Source organism: Hetaerina americana, unplaced genomic scaffold (assembly GCF_022747635.1).
Source record: "Hetaerina americana unplaced genomic scaffold, ioHetAmer1.1.p SCAF_1, whole genome shotgun sequence".
In the NCBI taxonomy this organism is placed as follows: Eukaryota; Metazoa; Arthropoda; class Insecta; order Odonata; family Calopterygidae; genus Hetaerina; species Hetaerina americana.
In genome coordinates this window covers 10,488,545-10,507,614 of record NW_027286069.1, presented here as the reverse complement: position 1 = coordinate 10,507,614, position 19,070 = coordinate 10,488,545, and the positions used below count along the sequence as shown (strand labels likewise).

Here is a 19,070-nt window from a genome sequence, read left to right as displayed (position 1 = left end):
GTTAGTAAACTGCTTCTAGCTTTCCCTGGCAATGAGGGATGAAGTCAATGAGCAATGGATAGAGAGACCTTTTACCCAAAATATCATTTTAAACAGAATCCCCTCTTCCCCTCAATCGAAACTGAATCAGCACTTGTATTTCTCTTTTGGCAAATTTCATGAAATAATGAGTTTCTGTAATGTTGTCAATATGTGTAAATGTATTTTCAGATGTGGCTTTCAATGATTTATATCATTTTATTGCCCAGTGACAGAGTTGTACCGATAGTCAGGGTGATAGTGGATAGCCTTTGTGGAGAATATTGTTAGACAAAAAATAGCATTGCAGATTCTTTCATTAATACTTAATGTTTTTTGGAATCTCTCTTTGGAAGATAATCAAGATAATGCAATATCTGAAAATTTTTGCAGTGTTAGTTCATGTTAATCATCCTTTCTGGAATATGTAAATTACATTCTATATGAAGTTTACTGTTTTTTAGGGGAAGGGACGTGTGATTTATCACTATTTTGTCAGATCCAAGGCAAGGAAAGTCAATGAACCTCTTGCAGAAGTCACTCTAGATTTCCCCTTCATTTATATTCCTTGCCTTAAGGAGAGTTAACAGTTGCCGGAATGGTTGCCAATTAAACTTGGGAGGCAGATTGGAGTGGATCAAAAGAGTTTCGAGAAGAGAGAGGTCACTTGACCTTCTTGAGCTTCTCATAATTCGATGATCAAAGCATCCACTTCTAACTGCCTATTACCTTAGGTGTTCGCCAACCTGAGAACTCGTAAATTTTGCTCTCCTAGAAAACCCAAGGAATTTGTTTTATGTTCTGTGAAAATTTGTATTTACCCATTACTCAGCAAATGTGACCATCTGTCATATTGTGGTGCATTTAAAAGACCCTATTAGGCAATTTGCATAAAATTCTTTGTTCTTCACCGGGCTTTGTTCTACTTGACCCTTGATTAAGAGAAGGTGCATTGAGAATCCACAACAATATAACAGGTGCCCCTTGGCTGACTGACAAACTATAAAGCTTGATCATCTGCAAACCTGATCATTTGAATTGTCTACCAACTTTCTTTTCCATCTCCAGTTCCTATAAAACATGCCTCTTTAATGATTTCCTCCATGTACAAGTTGAACAGCACAGCAGGTGATAATGGACCTTGCCTCACTCCTATTCTTAGCATTGCCCAACTGGTCTCTCCACCCCCACTCTCACCTGAGAAGTCTGTGGCCATTGCAGATTGGTCTCCTATCTATCCATCCAATCTACTCTTTATATTCTGCTTTATATCCATTAATTTTCCCAATTCACTTTCAAATGATTTTTTGAAATAAATGAAACAGGCAAATAGGTCCTGAATTTTTCTATATTCCTCTTTATTAGAGACCTCATTACTGCAATGGCATCACATTTACCCCTCCCCATCCTGAACCCGAACTGATCATACCTGAAGTAATCATTTTCCTTGCTCTCCATCCTCTAGTTGATGATGCAGGGAGACACTTCAGCTGCGTGGGAAATCAAAAATTATTATGTTATGTTGGTTTTATGTTGTTTCCTTCACATCATTTTCGTCCACTACACCATCATCCTGCGGTGCTGTTTTGAGTATTTTTAGGGTTTGATTATGTCTTTTTTTTACTTTCCATAAGAGCTGCTGATTTTGCACCTGTTTAGTTAACACAATGTATTGCCAGTTGGGTATTAGAGAGCACTAGTCAATTCCTGGTGTCATTGAACTGTACATGCAAGTGCAATGCATGCATGCAAACAGGACAACCCACCAATGTCATTTTGTGTTCAGGAGACCGAGGAAAAGTCTCTTTTTCAACACCCGGCACTTTAAGTGCTGTGAGATAAGAGAGAGAATTAAGTTCATTTAAGATGTTCATGCTTTTTTTGTGGTTATGCGTGAGGAAGGTGCTCATAGTCCTGCATGGGTGTACAGTAAAATGAAACAATGCTAAGGTCATTTAAGGTCTTGTTTTAGATGTTTGTAAAATTGGTCCTGCTAAAAAAAATAGTAAGCCAAGTGTTTTGGGGAATTCAGATTATGGGACTGGAAGATTATCATGTGCCATATATTATTAAGGAAAAGCAATTTTAATGAACCAATGCAAAAAATACAGACAAAAACCATTGTCAATTAAATTGGAAAATAATACAAAGAAATTCACTTCTATGGATGGGATCATTTATAGAAAATTTAGGTCCCTAAGTATAAATTTTGATATCCTTAAAGCTCTTGATTTACTTGGAGGCAATACTCTGAAAACATGATGTAATTTTGACATGCTTTACCTTGAGGTTTTATATGTTATTTTTGTTGTTGATCCAATTACAGCAGAAAACTGACTGGTGCCTCAGTACCTACAATGAGGTCTGAAGTCTCGAGTTCCTGTTCACTCTCCCCGAGTGATCAGTAGCAGTGTGGTAGTTTAATATTTGTCTTTACTGGAGGAATATTTTGTACTAATTTTTTAATGTTTCATTATTTAGGTGATAAGCTGGGGAGAGTTGTTCACATCATCCAGTCACGGGAGCCATCTTTAAGAGACTCTAATCCAGATGAAATTGAAATTGATTTTGAGACGCTCAAGCCTTCCACCCTTAGGGAACTGGAGTCCTATGTGGCCTCCTGTCTTCGGAAAAAGCCACGTAAGCCCTACTGTAAGTCTCCAGGTGTCTATAAATTTGCTTAGTTGCATTAGTGTTTTATGTAGGTCTCCACCTCTCATCTTGCTGACCTAGTGTGTGATGTAGCTACTACTTTGAACGTGGGTATCACTTCCAATTATAATTAATTATTACTAATGCTTGAACTAAGACCTGCTGTATACTGGTTGGTGAAAACTCAATCTTTATTTGTTTCTTTTTGTGTTGAGTATTATAGAAGTAAGTTAAGCAGTGAGTAGACAAAGTATTTTAGCCAGCATTTACTTCTAGATTTAATTTGGTAAAGGTGCAACTTTGAAACAAAGAAATAATATGTAAAACTGTTCACATTGTAAAACTTCTATTTTGCTAAAAAATAACTTAAATTTTGCTCTCAACTTCACTAATGTTGTATTAAAATCTTGGCAACTATATTAATGTCAGTGGAAAAAATATAAAATTGTATTCAGTTTATTGTGATTTGACAAATACAGGCTTCATTCTGTTTTTTGCGTCAAACTTACTATGAATCAACACAAACGAACTAGGGAGGATGTCAGATGATGCACTAAATTTTGAGAGTTAAACATGATTTTGTTAAAATCATCACTATTATTTATCTCTTTAATATTCTTATGAATATTTCTAAGTATAGCATGTGTCTTTGAAAGTAAAGAATCAGCATGGTACATATTTGTGCCAGTGCCCATTTTGGAGGGGTCGTTGAAATGATGAAATATTTAACGAAACACTGCAATGAATTGTAAACGTAGAATATCATAAAACTTATTTATTACTTCATTGATTACGAAAATCAAAGGCATGTTATTGGTGAAATATGCACAGTCAGCACTTGTGTGCGTCATAAAAATAAATCATTAAAATATCAATTAGTTATATTTGGTAGCTCACACGGCTCTGTAAATTTTAAAGGTGGTGGTCAATGATAGATGTTTTTCAAAGACTTCAACATTTCACATTACTTGCACATTTGATGTTTTAATGTATTATGCATGTTGCACTTCTTGTATTATGGTAAAAGTCAGTAGGTTATGGAATAATGTTATTGAATCCAATGAGTGCCATGAAAAAAAACTTATTGAACTGTAAAATATCTAGAGCAGAGATTTAGACTTATTTATGTGAAAAGAACACAAGACCTTAATGGATATTTGAATTCTCAGTGCAATATTTTGTTAATTGGTTTTAATAGTGTTGAATTTCTGGTATGAGTTAAAGAAAATGAGAAATAGAAGCAGTAAATTTCACCTGAATGTTAGTAATAGGTCTTAATATTATGGCCATATTTTCAGGGGCACATCATATTTGTTTCATATGAAACCTTAATTCAAGTGTATGTTTGCTCTTTATTAACTTTCCTGATCCATCTGTTTCTAAGCATTCGCTGTTTTAAATAATTTAAGATGAAAGTTACAGCTAGATAATTACCCACAGTTCCCGTATCTCATCTCTAGAAAAATCAACAGCCCAGTCAATCACAAAACTAATTTTTTCAATTCCTTATGATAACTGTAATAATTTAATATGGAGAAAAACAGCCCTGTTGATTAGGACTGGCATCCCAGGCTAAGTTTATTAGGTTCAGAAATCAATGGCATTCTAATGCAATGGACCAGTGTCCCTTTTTTTCAAATGCAGATAATACCTGAGGGACCTGGCCATGTAGAAAGATAGGTCTGTGGACTTGGCCATTTACGGCTTATGATCCAATTTTAGAGATAGCCTCTCAGAGGTCCCAGGAGTCTCAGGCACTTGTCCTCCATGTTTGTAACCCACTTATTCTTTTAAAAAAAGCTAACCTTAGCCCCAGCATGTTTAATTGTGTTTAATTAATGGGCATTCAGATGTTTCATGTTGTGTTTTATACATTTTTAGTGCCAACTTCCTTTTTTTTTTAATTTTACTAGGTAGATGAAAACAGAATTACTCTTACATTAATTAAAGTGTTAGCATTTACTTACTGAAGTTGTGCTAATATGGAAGTTTTTTAGAAGGCATGTCAAAATGCAGTTGTACCCTTACATGTGAATAAATTACTTAGTCAATAAATAGTGCCATAAATTTTTTCCCAAGGGATCAATTGTCACTTGCCTTCTGCACTGAAGTGGGAGTGAATGGGTTTGAGAGACGGGAATGTTTCTTGCCGAGACTAATGGATAATCTTCTTGTTGGTTAATTTTGATGAAATCAGTGCATATCATAGTGAAATATTTTGTAAAACTATTGTAAGAGTGATAATTATGTAAACACCTTGTGTTTGAATGCGGAGATAGAGGCTAATTGTATCGCCATAATAAGAATGCCTTTTCTGAGATAGTGCTAAATTTTTAGGATCATAGGATGTCAGTGACAGCTTTGTTTGCTTTTTGGAATGGGGAAGGGTAGGTCAGATTAATGAGGGTTAGGGTTCAAGTTTGCTGAACGCATAGGTTGAAATGGCTACTTTCAGTTGAAGGTAAACCCATCCGTGAAAGATATTGGGTCCCTTTTTATGCTGCAGAGTTCTGTACTATTTTCTGATTTTGCAATGAGGTGGGGGTTGAGGGGGATGAGGTTGAGGAACTGAATCACTAAGAGTAGCATTCACTGGCCTTGAAAAGATAGTTATTATAATTTATTTATATTATTTCCTTCCTGTCAATATATCTGTTTATATAAAGTAATGAGCGAAATGCTATAGAAATGGCAAAGAGATGAATTTTGTGAATGACAAATTTGATAAAATTAATATGCTGATAATGTATTCTTTTTGTGATTTGGAATGAACGTTTGACCGACAATGTGATGATAGAAAACTAAACTGATCACGAAAGGACTTACTTGGGGACTTGTAAATGGTAAATTATAGAATACTTAGCCAAATAGCCTTGATATTTACGATGTGTATGTTATCTGCCTTTTTCCATTATCAGGTTGCTTCCCCTCAACTAACATAGATTTTTCTCTCGTTATCATTCTTTATTTTGTGAAGTATTTGTATTTTTGGAGTAGTGCCTATTAAGCATGAGTTTTTCTCTGCATGCCCACACGTCTTAATGTTCAGCTTCAGTGATTCCATGTTATGTACAGTCCATTTCTCTTTAATTTTGTATCAAGTAATTTGCATTAAATTTTCAGTTTGAAATTGATTACTAATTGTTAATTGCAATAAACAGTTGGTTAATATTTTCAAAATTCACTCACACCATTTCTGTACTGCTAATAAACTGGATAATTCATGTCATGCATTTTAATGAATCATTGTCGGAACTCAATCACTAGTAGCAGTTCTTAGCAATTCAATTGTGTTAAATATTGCATCCCATGTATATATTTTTTAATGTGTTAATTATTCAATAATTTGATGTAGCCTAAGTGTTGCATGTCTTTCTTTGTTGCTCTTTGTATATTTGAATGAAATTATATTAATATAGTGTAATTTCTCTTTTGAATCTTTTCTATGTCATTATGCATTAACTGCTTTTGTGATGGGCAGACAAGAAACTGTCTGGAAAATCAAAAGATGAGCAAATGGCAGAAAAGAAACAGGAATTAGAGAAGAGGTTACAGGATGTCACTGGGCAGTTAGGTTCAGCCAAGAAAGCACCGAAAAAAGGTTTGTTAAATTTATATATTTCCATAATTTCTTGCACAGTCAGGTATTCCAGATTTGTTGAATGTTTATTTGCCATTCTAATTAAAGAAACTCAATGGAACTGTATTTTTGATCCCTTGTATGTGAATGATTATCTAATCTGTGTGAAAGAAAACTAAAAATCTACCTAGAGTCATATGCCACTCAGGCCTTCAACTTTTTTCTGGTGAAATATTACTTAGTTATATGGCCAAATGTGAAGCATTAGATCTATGGCTATCTGATTTATTCTAAAAGTGTAAGAGCAATGGTGCAGAGCCGACTGCTCTCTCTTAACCCCCCTCCCCTATATTAAGCTACGAATGTTCAAGGTTTAATATGTCTTCCATTCTATAGCAGTGGGTTCTTTTTAGCACCCTTTTGAAGGCATCAGGAATTATGAATGTGCTATCGAGTAATAAGTGCAACCAGGGTTGACAAGTTGCAGTTTTGATGGCAGTGGCAAAACTTAAAAAATTAGGTGACAAATGCGTCAGCAATTTGTTACTGTGATTCCGTTGCTCGTTAGTAATGGTATATGGGAAAACTATTCATTTCACCAATATTTGAAATGCAGTAGAACCTCCCTAAATGTGGGTTCCCACAATGCAGATTCCTATTCTCATAGTTAACAAACATCTACAATGTTTCACCGAATGCACCCATCTACAAAGTTTCACTGAAAAGACAGATAGATGGATGCCTTAAATTAGGCAAAATAGAGACGAAATGGTCCCTTCTTCCATTTAACCCATATCAAAAGATCACCCTAAAGAAAGAAATGTAATGAAAAAATGTCTTGCAAAGTCTATTGGCTCCCAATAAAAATATTTACCCACTTAACTGCTTTAACTTAAATCTAACTGGAAGTGGGGTTTATTTTACAGTATTGACGTCCCTTGAGAGTTAACACTTAGCCACATCAAACAATTAGTCCCTAATGCTGAAAGATCTCGTAGCTCCTGAAATATTCCCTCTTGAAGATATTTTATTCTCTCCAAAGCTGAATTAACAAGATATATCACACAACGTTCTCATAAAAAATTGAAGGGGATTCTGATTATTTGAGAAATGGCATAACAGGGCTTTCAAATATTGACAGTTTGATAACTTATTTTACCTATCACAGCAGAAGTATTTGGGCATTTTTGTCCAGATATAGCTGATTTCATCATTTCTAATTTGGCACAATGTCCGCCAAAGTCAAACATTAAAGTCCAATCGAAACACACCACTACATTGCAAAAATCTAGAAATTCAGGAAATGTTTCGTTTAATATTAAATTCTGGTCACCCTTCTACATTGGCTGAAATCTATTAGAAAACTTATCACACTTAACTTATGGCATCTGGATCGGGACAAAGATTAACAACAAGATGAAGAGCCCCAGTCATGGTGTAGTTCACGTCGCATTGGCCTGCCCTCCTCCCTCTATCTCCCTCACCTCTCTCTGCATTCTAATGCAATGCCTGAACTTACATCATCATTACAGTTCCCACGTTATTTAGGGGAACTGATACCAAGGATTCAAATACCCTCTTACTAATCAATACAACCAAATCAGCTGCATGTAAAATGCAGGTCTTGCAGTTTCCAAGCAATGATACAGGACTCAAAAAACTGTTTCTTTACCCTTTGATGAAATTAACCGGGTTCATAAAGGGGGCTGCCACGAAGGTGTGGATTAGATGGGCTTTGGATGGTCAGCACTCTTCAGTACGTCTTGTGTTGCCCACTATGATAGTCTTACCATTAAAGCAAAGCTGCATCTTCCCCAGAGTTATCCAATTCTCCTTCCCCACTCTCCTTCAGAAAGATGAATGGAGGGGGGAAGGAGAAGAGTGGTACTGGCTATCAACCGTCGTCTCAGCTTTGACATGGTTGTGACCATTGTAACATATACTTATGAAAAAGTTTTACCCCTGGATTTTGGTGTTTTGTTTTTTCTTTGTTATTGTTATCTGTTCAACTAAAGATGTTGATTCACAATAATCTTGAGGGTATAAAGACATTAATAATTATTAACTAATAAGACCTATTTTTGATAAACATTTAGTTATGAAATGAACGGCAAAAACAGCCCTTAAAGAAACCTACAGGGTCCATACAAAAGGTATCGGGACTGGTTCCAAAAATAAAAATTTATTGCAGTTATCATTACAATTACTGAATAATCTTCAAAATACATTCCTCCTACATCAATATATTAGTTCGGCGCATCTGCCACTCTTCAAAAGCCTGCTGGAGTTTGGTCTTTCGAATACTGTTGAGACCCTTTGTGGTCACCGCTTGAACCGCCTCGATGGAGTCAAACCGATATCCTTAGAGCTTCCTTTTTATTTGCGGAAACAAGATAAAGTCAAGTGGAGCCAGGTCAGGGCTGTAGGGGAGGTGAGGGGCAACGTTGCCAAATTTTGTCAGCAGTTAAATTTCCATCTGCAACAGTTATTGTTCCTCGCTAAAGACTTTCAGCACCAGCTTCGTGCACACTTTCCTCATCGCTAGGTCCTCTGTTAAAGTGGTGTGGACGGTTCCGACTGAAAGGCCGGTCTCCTCACTGATAAGGGTGATGGTTAAATGCCTGTCAAGAGTCCAAAACCTTTTTCACTTTGGCCACCTTAGCATCGGTTCAAGCGGTCATCAGATTTCTGACATAATGCTTATCTTTGATGAGCTCCCGGCCTTCCTTAAACATTTTGTGCCACTGAAAAACTCATGTGCGGCTTAAGGCATCCTTTCCATAAGCCTGTTTAATGAGTTTATGGGTCATCAAAGCAGATTTCCCAAGTTTAACGCAAAACTTCACAGCGTAGTGTTGCTCGCTGCGCTCCATGCTGGTATGACGACACCACAAACAATCACACATCTCAAAAGTCCACCTCCTGTCTCAGTGCATTCCCGGGGGCGACTGAACTAAAGTGCGCCCGAGTGGTGGGGGACCCATCTACCAAGCCAACCAGTTGGACCCTCATCCACCGCACCATTGAGGCCACAGCGAACCAGTCACAATACTCATTGTACGGACTGTATTTTTCCAAACCTGTGTTCAAATTTATTATTTTTATTTTTTTGTTTGTAAGTTTTATGATAGATGGTTTGGATAAAAAGTATTAAGGAACAATTTTTCTTGATGTGAACGTATAGCGCGCTCGCACTGCACAGGCTCAGTGGTGGGAGGTCTGACCTCCAACAAGTGCCAATTGCCTCAGAGTGTTCATTCAGGCTTGATCGTGTTTTTAATGGACCCCTGTCAAGTGACTCAGTGCAAGCACAAAGTGCACTGAACAATTGATTAGTGGTATGCCATCAAATAAGTGTGGAAGTGGGGAAATCGTGTATGGAGACTTTGGGCAAGATTTGCCCACTTGCAAAAGTTTATCGAGAGAGACTTTAAAGAATTTTGAGGCATTGTAGCGATATCTGAAGTAAAATTATTTTAGGAAACTTTTCTTTGACCTGTCTATGCAAACCTTATATTTTGTGCATAGTTTTTAAAATGTTCCTAAAGAAGTGGCGGCAAGAAGACACCCCTGAGAGAATAAAAATAAAAGAGATGATAAGTAAAATCATTGAAAATCTGGAACAAGGTGTGAGCGTGGCTGATCTCTAGAATAGCTGCATAACAGTTGCATATTTTCAATTATGTTTGGAGGTGAAAGTCATTTTCGATGACCTTTTTCAGGAGCTAGGATCATCAATGGCCAAAGAAGTATTTAAGGGTAGCCATCGTTGGTTCTAAATGTTAAAGATATGAACAGGCATCTACTGTGTTGTGAGACATGGTGAATTAGTGAGCTCTGACTTATAGACAGCAGGAAACTTCATTGGCAACGTCATTAAGCTCGTTGATTCTGTGGGTAGCCTTCTTATTAAGGTTTCAATTGTGACGAGCCAGATCTCTCATGAAAGATGTCAAAGTGAACCTATAGAACATCTAAGGAGAACACATTGCCTGGCCACAAGTCAATGTCTTATTGTGAAATGCAAGCTACGATTTGAAAATCAAACCCCTTGTTTAATATTCAGATATTCCACAAGCCTTCAAGAAGCATAAATTTGAGAAGAACGGGCTAAAAGTTTGTGGAGTTCATGGGAAAATGTTTTATCATATATGGAGAAGCATCACCCTACAGTGGCTATGTATGCTACAACTTTATTCAGTGATAATGCTGTGGGCCATATTCACAAAATGTAGAAGCATGGGCTGGAGCAAATGTCTCCATATGGCTTTGTATAAAAAAAGAATTAGACATGTGTTATAAAATTCACTTTGATTGATGTATCAAGTTAAGATTTCTTTTACTGCTACTGTCTAAAGTTACTTTAGTTTTTCTGCCACAAGATTGCACGTTCATTAAAGAAATTTATGATTTAATGAAAGGAATGAGCCATAGTTCAAATACATGTAATATCTGCAAAGATTGCAGCATGTGAAAAACCCTGTAATTTATGTTTCATGTAGCAATAGTTTATTTATGATTTCATTTGAGAGTGACAATCACTGTTTGACAAGTACCCTCAATGTGTCATAGTATCCCATGCTCCAAAATTCGGTGTTCAATTTTGAGACAAAATTTAAGTAGAAAGTGTTAACTCCTTATTCAGAGAATTTATTAATTTTTAAACTTTTCTCTGACAATTCCCTGTATTTATTTAATAGGTTAGTGGAGAATACTACCCCCATTGTCCATCTTGCATCCGTTTTTTCACAAAAAAGTAGGATAAAACTTCATTTTATTTAGCTAAAAAAATTTTATCTGCGCTACTCTAGTGGATCATGAGTACCCCCTATGCAGAAATGAAGCTCTGTAATTGGCTTTCTATTGTCATACGTCTGATTGAGAATATTCTTTCTGATAACTTCCAGAGACTGGCTAATGCTCAGTATTAGTTTTAAATCCTAATAGGCAGTTGGAGGATTGTAAATGCAGGAGAATATGGATTTTATTAATCAGCTGGGCACCATGAATATTATTATTTTAAAAAATCAAAAATAATATGGTGATAAATGAGCTGTAGTTTTCATGCATATATGGGGTGTTATAAAAACAATGGCAATTACTTAAAGGGTTGGTAGATCAGGCAGTTTTGATTGGTTTTTCTATTATTGTCATTTTTCTAAAATTGTATTTAGTGGCCAGTTTATGGCAATGCAAAATTGAAGTCTTCAACCTTAAGTTAGTATTAAATGAGATGCTTAATTGTTTACAATGGCTTAATTATTAAATGTTTTAATCTTTTGATGCTCTATAAATAACTACACATCTTCATTTAAATTATTGCCTTTGATGGGCATGCCCCAATTGTTTCAAGATAAGACCTGAAATTTTCTCAATTTCCTTTGCTCAGATATCATATTTTTCCATCATATCTTCTTTAATTTCAAAGAAACAATAAAGGTTTTCCTTAGGAAGTTGGTAGAAATTTCCTGTGGGCAGTGCAGTGGGCATACTGTCACTGGAATTGGCAGGTGGTATTCTCAAGGTCAATCAATTCCTTTTGAAACCTTTCATGCTCAAGCAATTGTAACTTGTGGTGTATAGGTGGGAATGGAAGTGTGTAAAAAAATATTGAATAATAATAAAGTGCTTGTGAGAATGCATTGTGAATGGAATAGTACTACGATGTCAATTTCAAATAGGCACAAAATCTTCTCATTTCTGAAGGAATTTCATAAGTTCTGTTGTTAACTTTCGTAAAAGCATTTTTTTGCTTCCTGCGGGAACAATAAAGCTTGATATAACTTCACTATATCAAATTTATGTTATTTCATTGGAGTGCATCAGCTGGGACTGCTCAATCATTTAAGTATTATCACAAAATGTTGCATCAAGTAGCTTCTGTATTAGTATTCTGAATAATAAGAGGTTCAATAATGGGAGTGTACATATCTATTTACTGTGCTCCATTGTGTAAATGATGCTGTAAACTTCTTGTACTGATCATTAATTTTTTTGTATATTCACTGATAATGACTAATCTTTTACAGAGGAGAACAAGTGTGTCGATGTTGTGGGTGGTCCATCCAGACTCTCTGCATCCAGTTCAAGCAGCTCAGATTCAGATTCTAGCAGTTCCAGTCTTTCGTCTAGTTCGTCTGACTCCAGTGACTCAGAAGCAGGTTAGGGGCCGGAATCTACAGTGTATTCTGAGGGGATCGTGTCCTGCTTCATGTATCTTTTGAGATTTTTTCAAGATGGATGGGGTGGAAGTAGTCATAAGGGCTATGGGTGCAATGCAGGCAATTTTAATAACATGGGAGGAAATTTGGCAGACTAGTTGCCGTGCTACAGGTAGAAGCCTGATGCTTTGCATTTCCCCATATTAATGCTTCTTGTGACTTTTTCACCCATCATTTTGGATGCCAAATCTGATGGGAAATGATGTGCCACTGAATTTCATGCTGAGATCAGGGGGAGAATTTATTGGTGAAAATGTTTCAAAAGCTCATGTAACATTAGATCCCAGTGTAGCTAGTCAAATTTAAATTTGCTCTTCTTGGACTCATTTGGAGAAAGGAGACAATTGTGACTACCTAATTTAGGCAGTAATGTGAAACATATATGTTGCCTGGTACTTAAACTTCTTTGGTTTATAAATCCTAGGTTTTATTGCTATTTTTCCATCTTGGTAAAATTCTGTCTCTCTCAATTGTTGAAGGTTTCTTCAATACATTTTCAGGGATCCTAACTGTCAGAATGTTTCGTAAAGTCATCTGTTGTATTTAAGAAAGCTGCCCTTCAGTATCAATTGTACATTGAATATTCAGTCAGTATTTTTCAAATCATCACATTCATTAAGGGATAGGTATTGTTTGGCATTAGCTTCATAAATGTGAATTTTTTCCATAGCCTAAAACAAGTATACTTTTCTAAATGTGTATCCATTAAAACTCTCCCCCTGAGAAGCCCATTTAAGTTAACCTTCAATTATTATTTTAATAAGTAGCCAGAAGGGATAAGAACATTGTTCACAAATTTATGTCCCTTGTGTAATTACTGCTCAACCACCAGACCTCACCTTTCCCCATGAATGTCTGCCATTTTATATTAAAATTTTCCCATTTTTTTATTTCAATTTTATACAAATGAGTATTTCCCACCGGTGTGTGGTGCAATCATGAACTCAGAAGAAGAGAGGCACTGTGATGTGTGTGTGTGTATGTGTGTGGAGGATGGGTTGCGGAGAGAGAATGTTCAGTTCTCTTTCTTGTAAATCACTCCTCGAAACATAATAAAAAAGATGTGTGCAATTGTTGTGGGAGGGGTTAGGGGGACAGATATTGATGCATTCCTCGTGTGACGAGGTCCCTTTGCTCTTCTGAACCCATGCTTCCCACTGTGGGGACCTCCTCTAGCCGAATGGTGAGCTGGTGGGGAGACGAGCTCAATGGGACTGCACGTGTAAATGTGGTGCTTGTGCTAGAGGGATGGTGAGTTTTCAGACCCTCACTCAACTGTGTAGTATGCTGAGGAGATAGAACACATCGGTTGTGAGCTTTTTAATTTTTAGTATTCAGTGGCATCAAGTCAGATTAGGTGCCCACTGCATTGTCACTGAAGGAACCAATAAACTCAGTTGCTGAAGTGTAGTGTTGTGGTGTGTTTATGTGAAGTGTTTGTGCATCCCTCTTTTAAATTTACTTTGTATCCTCTTTAGCCTGTGAACAATTGTTTCACTTTTTTACAATAACAAAAACATTCTCAGGCAGTTAGCATGGTCTTAGGTTGAGGGAAGTATTAGAATGCCCAGGTGCGTGGAGATCACTGTGGGTCATTCATGCAATGTGATGTTAGTTGATAGGCATGAAAGAATTGATGAGGAAAACTGGCAGGAATTTCACAGCAGGTTGCTTCTTTGACTTTGACGAATGTGTAGCAAAAACAGTTAAATGTGGCACTTGAATCAATTCAAACAAATTTGGAGGTGCTACTGCAGAGGGAATGGCTGTCCTCTTCATCCCGTAATCACTAAGTAAAGGCTTCCTCAGCCTTCTCTTCCATCTGGCATTTGTGGAAAAGTGTGCACAGCTTCAAGTTGAGAAAATAGGCGATGTGAAAAATTTTTTTCAGTAATTGCTGGATATATTCCCCAACTTCTTCTCAGCTCCCTCTCCTCTATGTGTGCTACCCACAGACTGCATCAGTTCCCTTTGAAGCATGAGTTTTGGTGTCACCCTGGTATTTTGTATTTTCAGTGATGGTTTGAATTTAGGAAAGGGTTCTGGAAGTGTGTATATATTTATAAATAAGCCTGGTATGTAATGTGTGAATGGTACAAAGTTATGAGGTAAGCCCCATACAATCTTGATGTTCATGGATTGGGGTGTGCAAAAATATGGACATTTGTCTTTTTCACTTAGCCAAGAGTGCAGAATGTGTTTTTTTGGGGTCAGCCAGCCATTGGTGTGTTCAAATCATGTCCCATTCCTATAAATGTATTATATAAATTATATAAAAACATCTATATACATTATTTGTGTATATATATTTATGAACGTTGATAGGCAGAAGTTTCTCCTCACCCCAGTTTTTCCTGAGCTACCCTACCCTTGCCATCCTTCTCTTAATTCTTGATCATCTCTTGTCAGCAGGTCTATTATACACATTTTGTCAGCTTTTTTATGTATGTACCTACTTACTGAAATCAAGTGTTCCAAACGCTGGCAACAACAAATATGATCTGTTCAAGAAAGAAAATGTATTCAAAGTACTTTCTCTTTAGTAATTGGACTGAGAATTATCAAAATAGGTCTCTAAGTTTTGATGTTTGATTGCAGACAATGTGAATGGTGGCAGGCTTGTAAATATATTGGAAGGGAATAGATCTGGGGGTTCTATGACATGTTTTGTGCAGGCAGTACAATGTGCATTGTTAAAGAAAATTATAATCTTTATAATATATTAAAATATTGCTTCTTTATGATATTTAAGAAAGTAAGACGATGATCCTTGAATGTAATTCAAGGTTATTTTTTAAATTTCATTTTGCATTTATTTAAACTGCAAAGTAGATAGGCTAAATTGGAAATTGTGTGGATCACCTATTTAGAAATCTCATAGAATAAAACTTCTCAGGCAACTGAATTAGCAGTTAATTGATTATGGACCATATTTTATTATCTTTGCCAGAGTGCAAGATGGTCGATGTGCTGTGAAGCAAAGTTGAACCGAAGGCTGATGAATTGTTCTTGAGAAGTACTTAAAAATTCTCTACAAGCGAAAAAAACAGTATTGTTTTCTTTCCTTTTTGTTCGTACTTTCGGCTCGCTGGCCTCCAAGCACATTGTTTGCACTCCATGGCTTTTGCAATGAAATTTTATTTATTTATATAAATATCTTTTTAATAGAAAGTCAATTCCAATGGTTTTGTGTATAAAATAAAATGATGATAGACATGTTGAAGCGATTATTCAAGAAAATGTGGTCTGGTTTGCTTATTTTTTCCTTCCAAAAGTATTTATCAACCTCATTCTTAATCCCACCTTTAACCCCGTACTATATGCTACCTCATAGCCTCATTGCTTTCTTTGCTGCAGCTGCTATGCACACACACACGTACACACAAAGACAGGTTGCTCCAACTAGTCTAGTCCAATTGCCTAAGAGGTAAATAACTCGTATGTATGATACAATCATTGATATATTTAACTGTTTTGCCCACATTTTATCATTATTTCTTGACTGATTACTGAGTAGAATTTCAAATTACACAATTTTTATTGTTAGTTCAATTATAAATATGCAGTTGAACTGTATACATCAAAGTCATTGTGCATTTTTAGGATTCATTGTTTCTGAAGGATTATTACTTCACTATATTTTAATAAACCAACCACATAGGTCTATTGTGATGAGCATATAGTGACTATATCTTGAGGGTGATTTTTTTTATTTTTACTTCTGTGCCTGCATAACGATATGAAAGAAATTATTTTGCTGGTGTAAGTTACTAAAGTGTAGGTCACCACCACCTTGTTGAACTAATAGGGATAATTTTTGTATTGCCACCCACATTATAAAAATTGTGTTCTCATCATGCTCACCACTGACTTGCTTGATTTAATTTCAAAATTACCACCTGGTGAACACATGCACATTGACTCGGTTACTGGTTTGATATGTCTTTTTAACATAATAAACCAGAATTAGGGCTTTCAAAGTGTATAAAGTAGGGCATTCAGAGAATGACTGGCTGCTGTTTGTTAGATAATGATTTAAATTGAGATTTGACTGATAAAGAAGTGGAGAATAGCTGTGTGTTTGTGTGCTGCGTAAAATTTATATTTTTACATTGCTTCTCTGGCTTCCAAGTTAATCCTGTAATTTGAGACTTTGTTTGTTTTATAATTCTTCTTTCATCCCAATCACCCGATCTTGGAGCCATTTTTATACCATGTAATTTCCTATCCTTGACTCTCCTTATTGCCCCTGCCCATCCCAACTCCAGAACTGAATCGATGGGGAGAAAGATTTCTTTGCTGCTGCATTTAAATGTGCATCTGTGGGGTTTATGTGTGCGCATCCCTAATTGTCCCTGTTTCATGGCATTGATGTGCTCTTTTGTGATCTCATCAGGCCTTTGTGACCTAAAATCCTTACCCTCTCTAACTTGAAAAGTCTTGTGCCCGCACACACATACAACTCGCACCTCTGTACTTTTTTTATTGATAAAATAGAAATATCTAAAGAAAAAAGAAAACTGATGAATACAAACTTTGTTGTATACAGTGAAATACTATGAATAAAATATATCAATAGAATCTATTGTATATAATGCTTTGTTTTTGCATTACAAATTTCTTTGCATCTGGTTTTTGTGTACCCCCTGAATCCCATCAAAACACATTCTGCACTTTAAAAAAAAATGGAAAATATTCAAAGGATTTTAAACAAATTAAATTGTTCCATAGTTGTCATAGCCCTTATGATATTTGTCACTCATGTTGTTGTTTTTGCTTCTATTGTTTGTATTTTATGTTTGTTTGGCATTTGAAAAAAATCAGGATTTTTTTATCCTTTAGTGTAGGCTTTGTTTTTACAGTCTGTTGACTTTTGTAAGAAGCAAGTCAATTTCTTCAAAGAGGACTTGAATGTAGTTAGACGTAGTGATGGAAAACATAAATGATAACTGACAGTTCACAAGGGCTTTGATAACTGGACAGACTTAATAATGAGAAAGTTTTTGAAAGGTAAGATAACCACCATGAGCACATTCCAGCAGGCTTTTTTAATATTAATATCTACAATGGAATAGTTTTTTAAAGTAATTTCACCTTATTGAAGAAACTAATTTTTAAATTTGCAGTAGTGAAAATGATAAATTGCTTCTGTCAGTTTGGAGGCAGTTATTACAGTAATTTTTTATCACAATTTTCAGAAAAATATCAATTTTCAATTAATTTATTATGAGATGCGTGTGATTGATCAGCATAGTAATTTTGAATCAAAGTTCTCTGCTGGAAATAGTATCCAGATTTGATCTGGGTTATTTGCAATGTGCTCGCTATTTCATTTATAGGTCGAGGTGGCAGGGCACCAAGGAAAAAAGGGAAGAAGGACCATCGACCTCCTACAACACAGGTAATTACAAAGATATTTCAGACTTAAACCACGGTGATGGTATCTTTTCCTCTTCTCTTCATAATTGGTAAATTTTCTTTGGCATGCCACGCAGTGCATTTGAATGAAATAAATGAATTGAAGCAATTTTTACAACCTTTTTTCAGTAGCAAATATGATGAAATTTTTTGTGTGTACAAATTTTTGGAGCCCTGGCATACAAAAGTTACTTAATTTTGGTTTGATAAAGCATAGGAGAGGAATATTATTTAATCAGTTAAAATAATTATAGAATGACCATTTTTTGACCCTACAAGTTGTTTTGAGTATTCAATGTTCATGTGTATTTGATTGTTTTCCTAAGCTGGTATGAGGCTTCATGCTATGCATTCCAAAAGGAAGTATTTTTCCAACCATTCATTGACAGATTGAAATTATAATCGCTCCTAATGATTGAAAAGGATATAAAATTTATGCCACATAGTTCTTCATGGACGTATTTTTAAGAAGCACCCTATAGTTTTGGGGCACATGTTGAGTTCTGGTGCAGTGGAAGTAGTAATTGCTGTAAATGAGATAGTTAAATGGCTCGTGCTAAAGATGATTTCTACAGATTAACTCCCTATTACCCTCCTTACCTTCAAACCTTAGTAAACTCAGATAGTGAAGAAATGTTAATTTGAGTAAACAGGTTGTTGAGACAGGTCATATGTAATGCCAACTTTGCTCTAATACTCACTGTGACTATGGGGTCTGGAGAAAATACTTAAGTTGAATGTTTGCTGGTAGGATTGTTCTAAGCATGCAAATTGTCATCTCCCACCTCTGACGATCTGAACTTATAGACTTATATTAGATTAGAATGTTTTCATTGCCAATCTTAGTCTAAAAGGAATTTTCTTTTTTAGTATCATTCAAAAATACACATTATTTCAGGCATTAATGTGAGGGAAAGCTAAGTTTAGTCTTGGACAAGATTTAAATCTAGCTTAAAAAATCTTGAGGTGCAGAAAGGTAAATGGTGAATTGTATTCAAGTTTTTAAGATTTACTGAGTATTCCAAAAGTAGACTGCAAAGGTGTGATAAATGGTACCTTTTCTAGTGTTCCAATTGTTGATTGATGGAACAATTAGCAATTTTGATCTTTTGTCACTAGCATAGAATAAATAACAGCAATAAATTACTGCCATGATTTGATAGTCAAGTTTGATTAATTAC

The 19,070-nt window shown here is 35.7% G+C and overlaps 1 protein-coding gene across 7 annotated transcripts in view; it reads left to right on the top strand.

The window, feature by feature from the left end:
* Window positions 1-19,070, top strand: part of LOC139687906 (bromodomain-containing protein 4-like) — a 109,645-nt gene that overhangs the window by 67,696 nt on the left and 22,879 nt on the right. For 6 of the 7 annotated variants that reach the window (XM_071585261.1, XM_071585253.1, XM_071585268.1 and 3 more), the window contains 4 exons: window positions 2,500-2,670; window positions 6,152-6,271; window positions 12,280-12,411; window positions 17,811-17,872. In XM_071585261.1, coding sequence (XP_071441362.1) covers window positions 2,500-2,670; window positions 6,152-6,271; window positions 12,280-12,411; window positions 17,811-17,872 — 485 coding nt within the window. The remainder of the gene's footprint in view (window positions 1-2,499; window positions 2,671-6,151; window positions 6,272-12,279; window positions 12,412-17,810; window positions 17,873-19,070) is intronic. The other variant, XM_071585277.1, reaches the window with a different exon arrangement.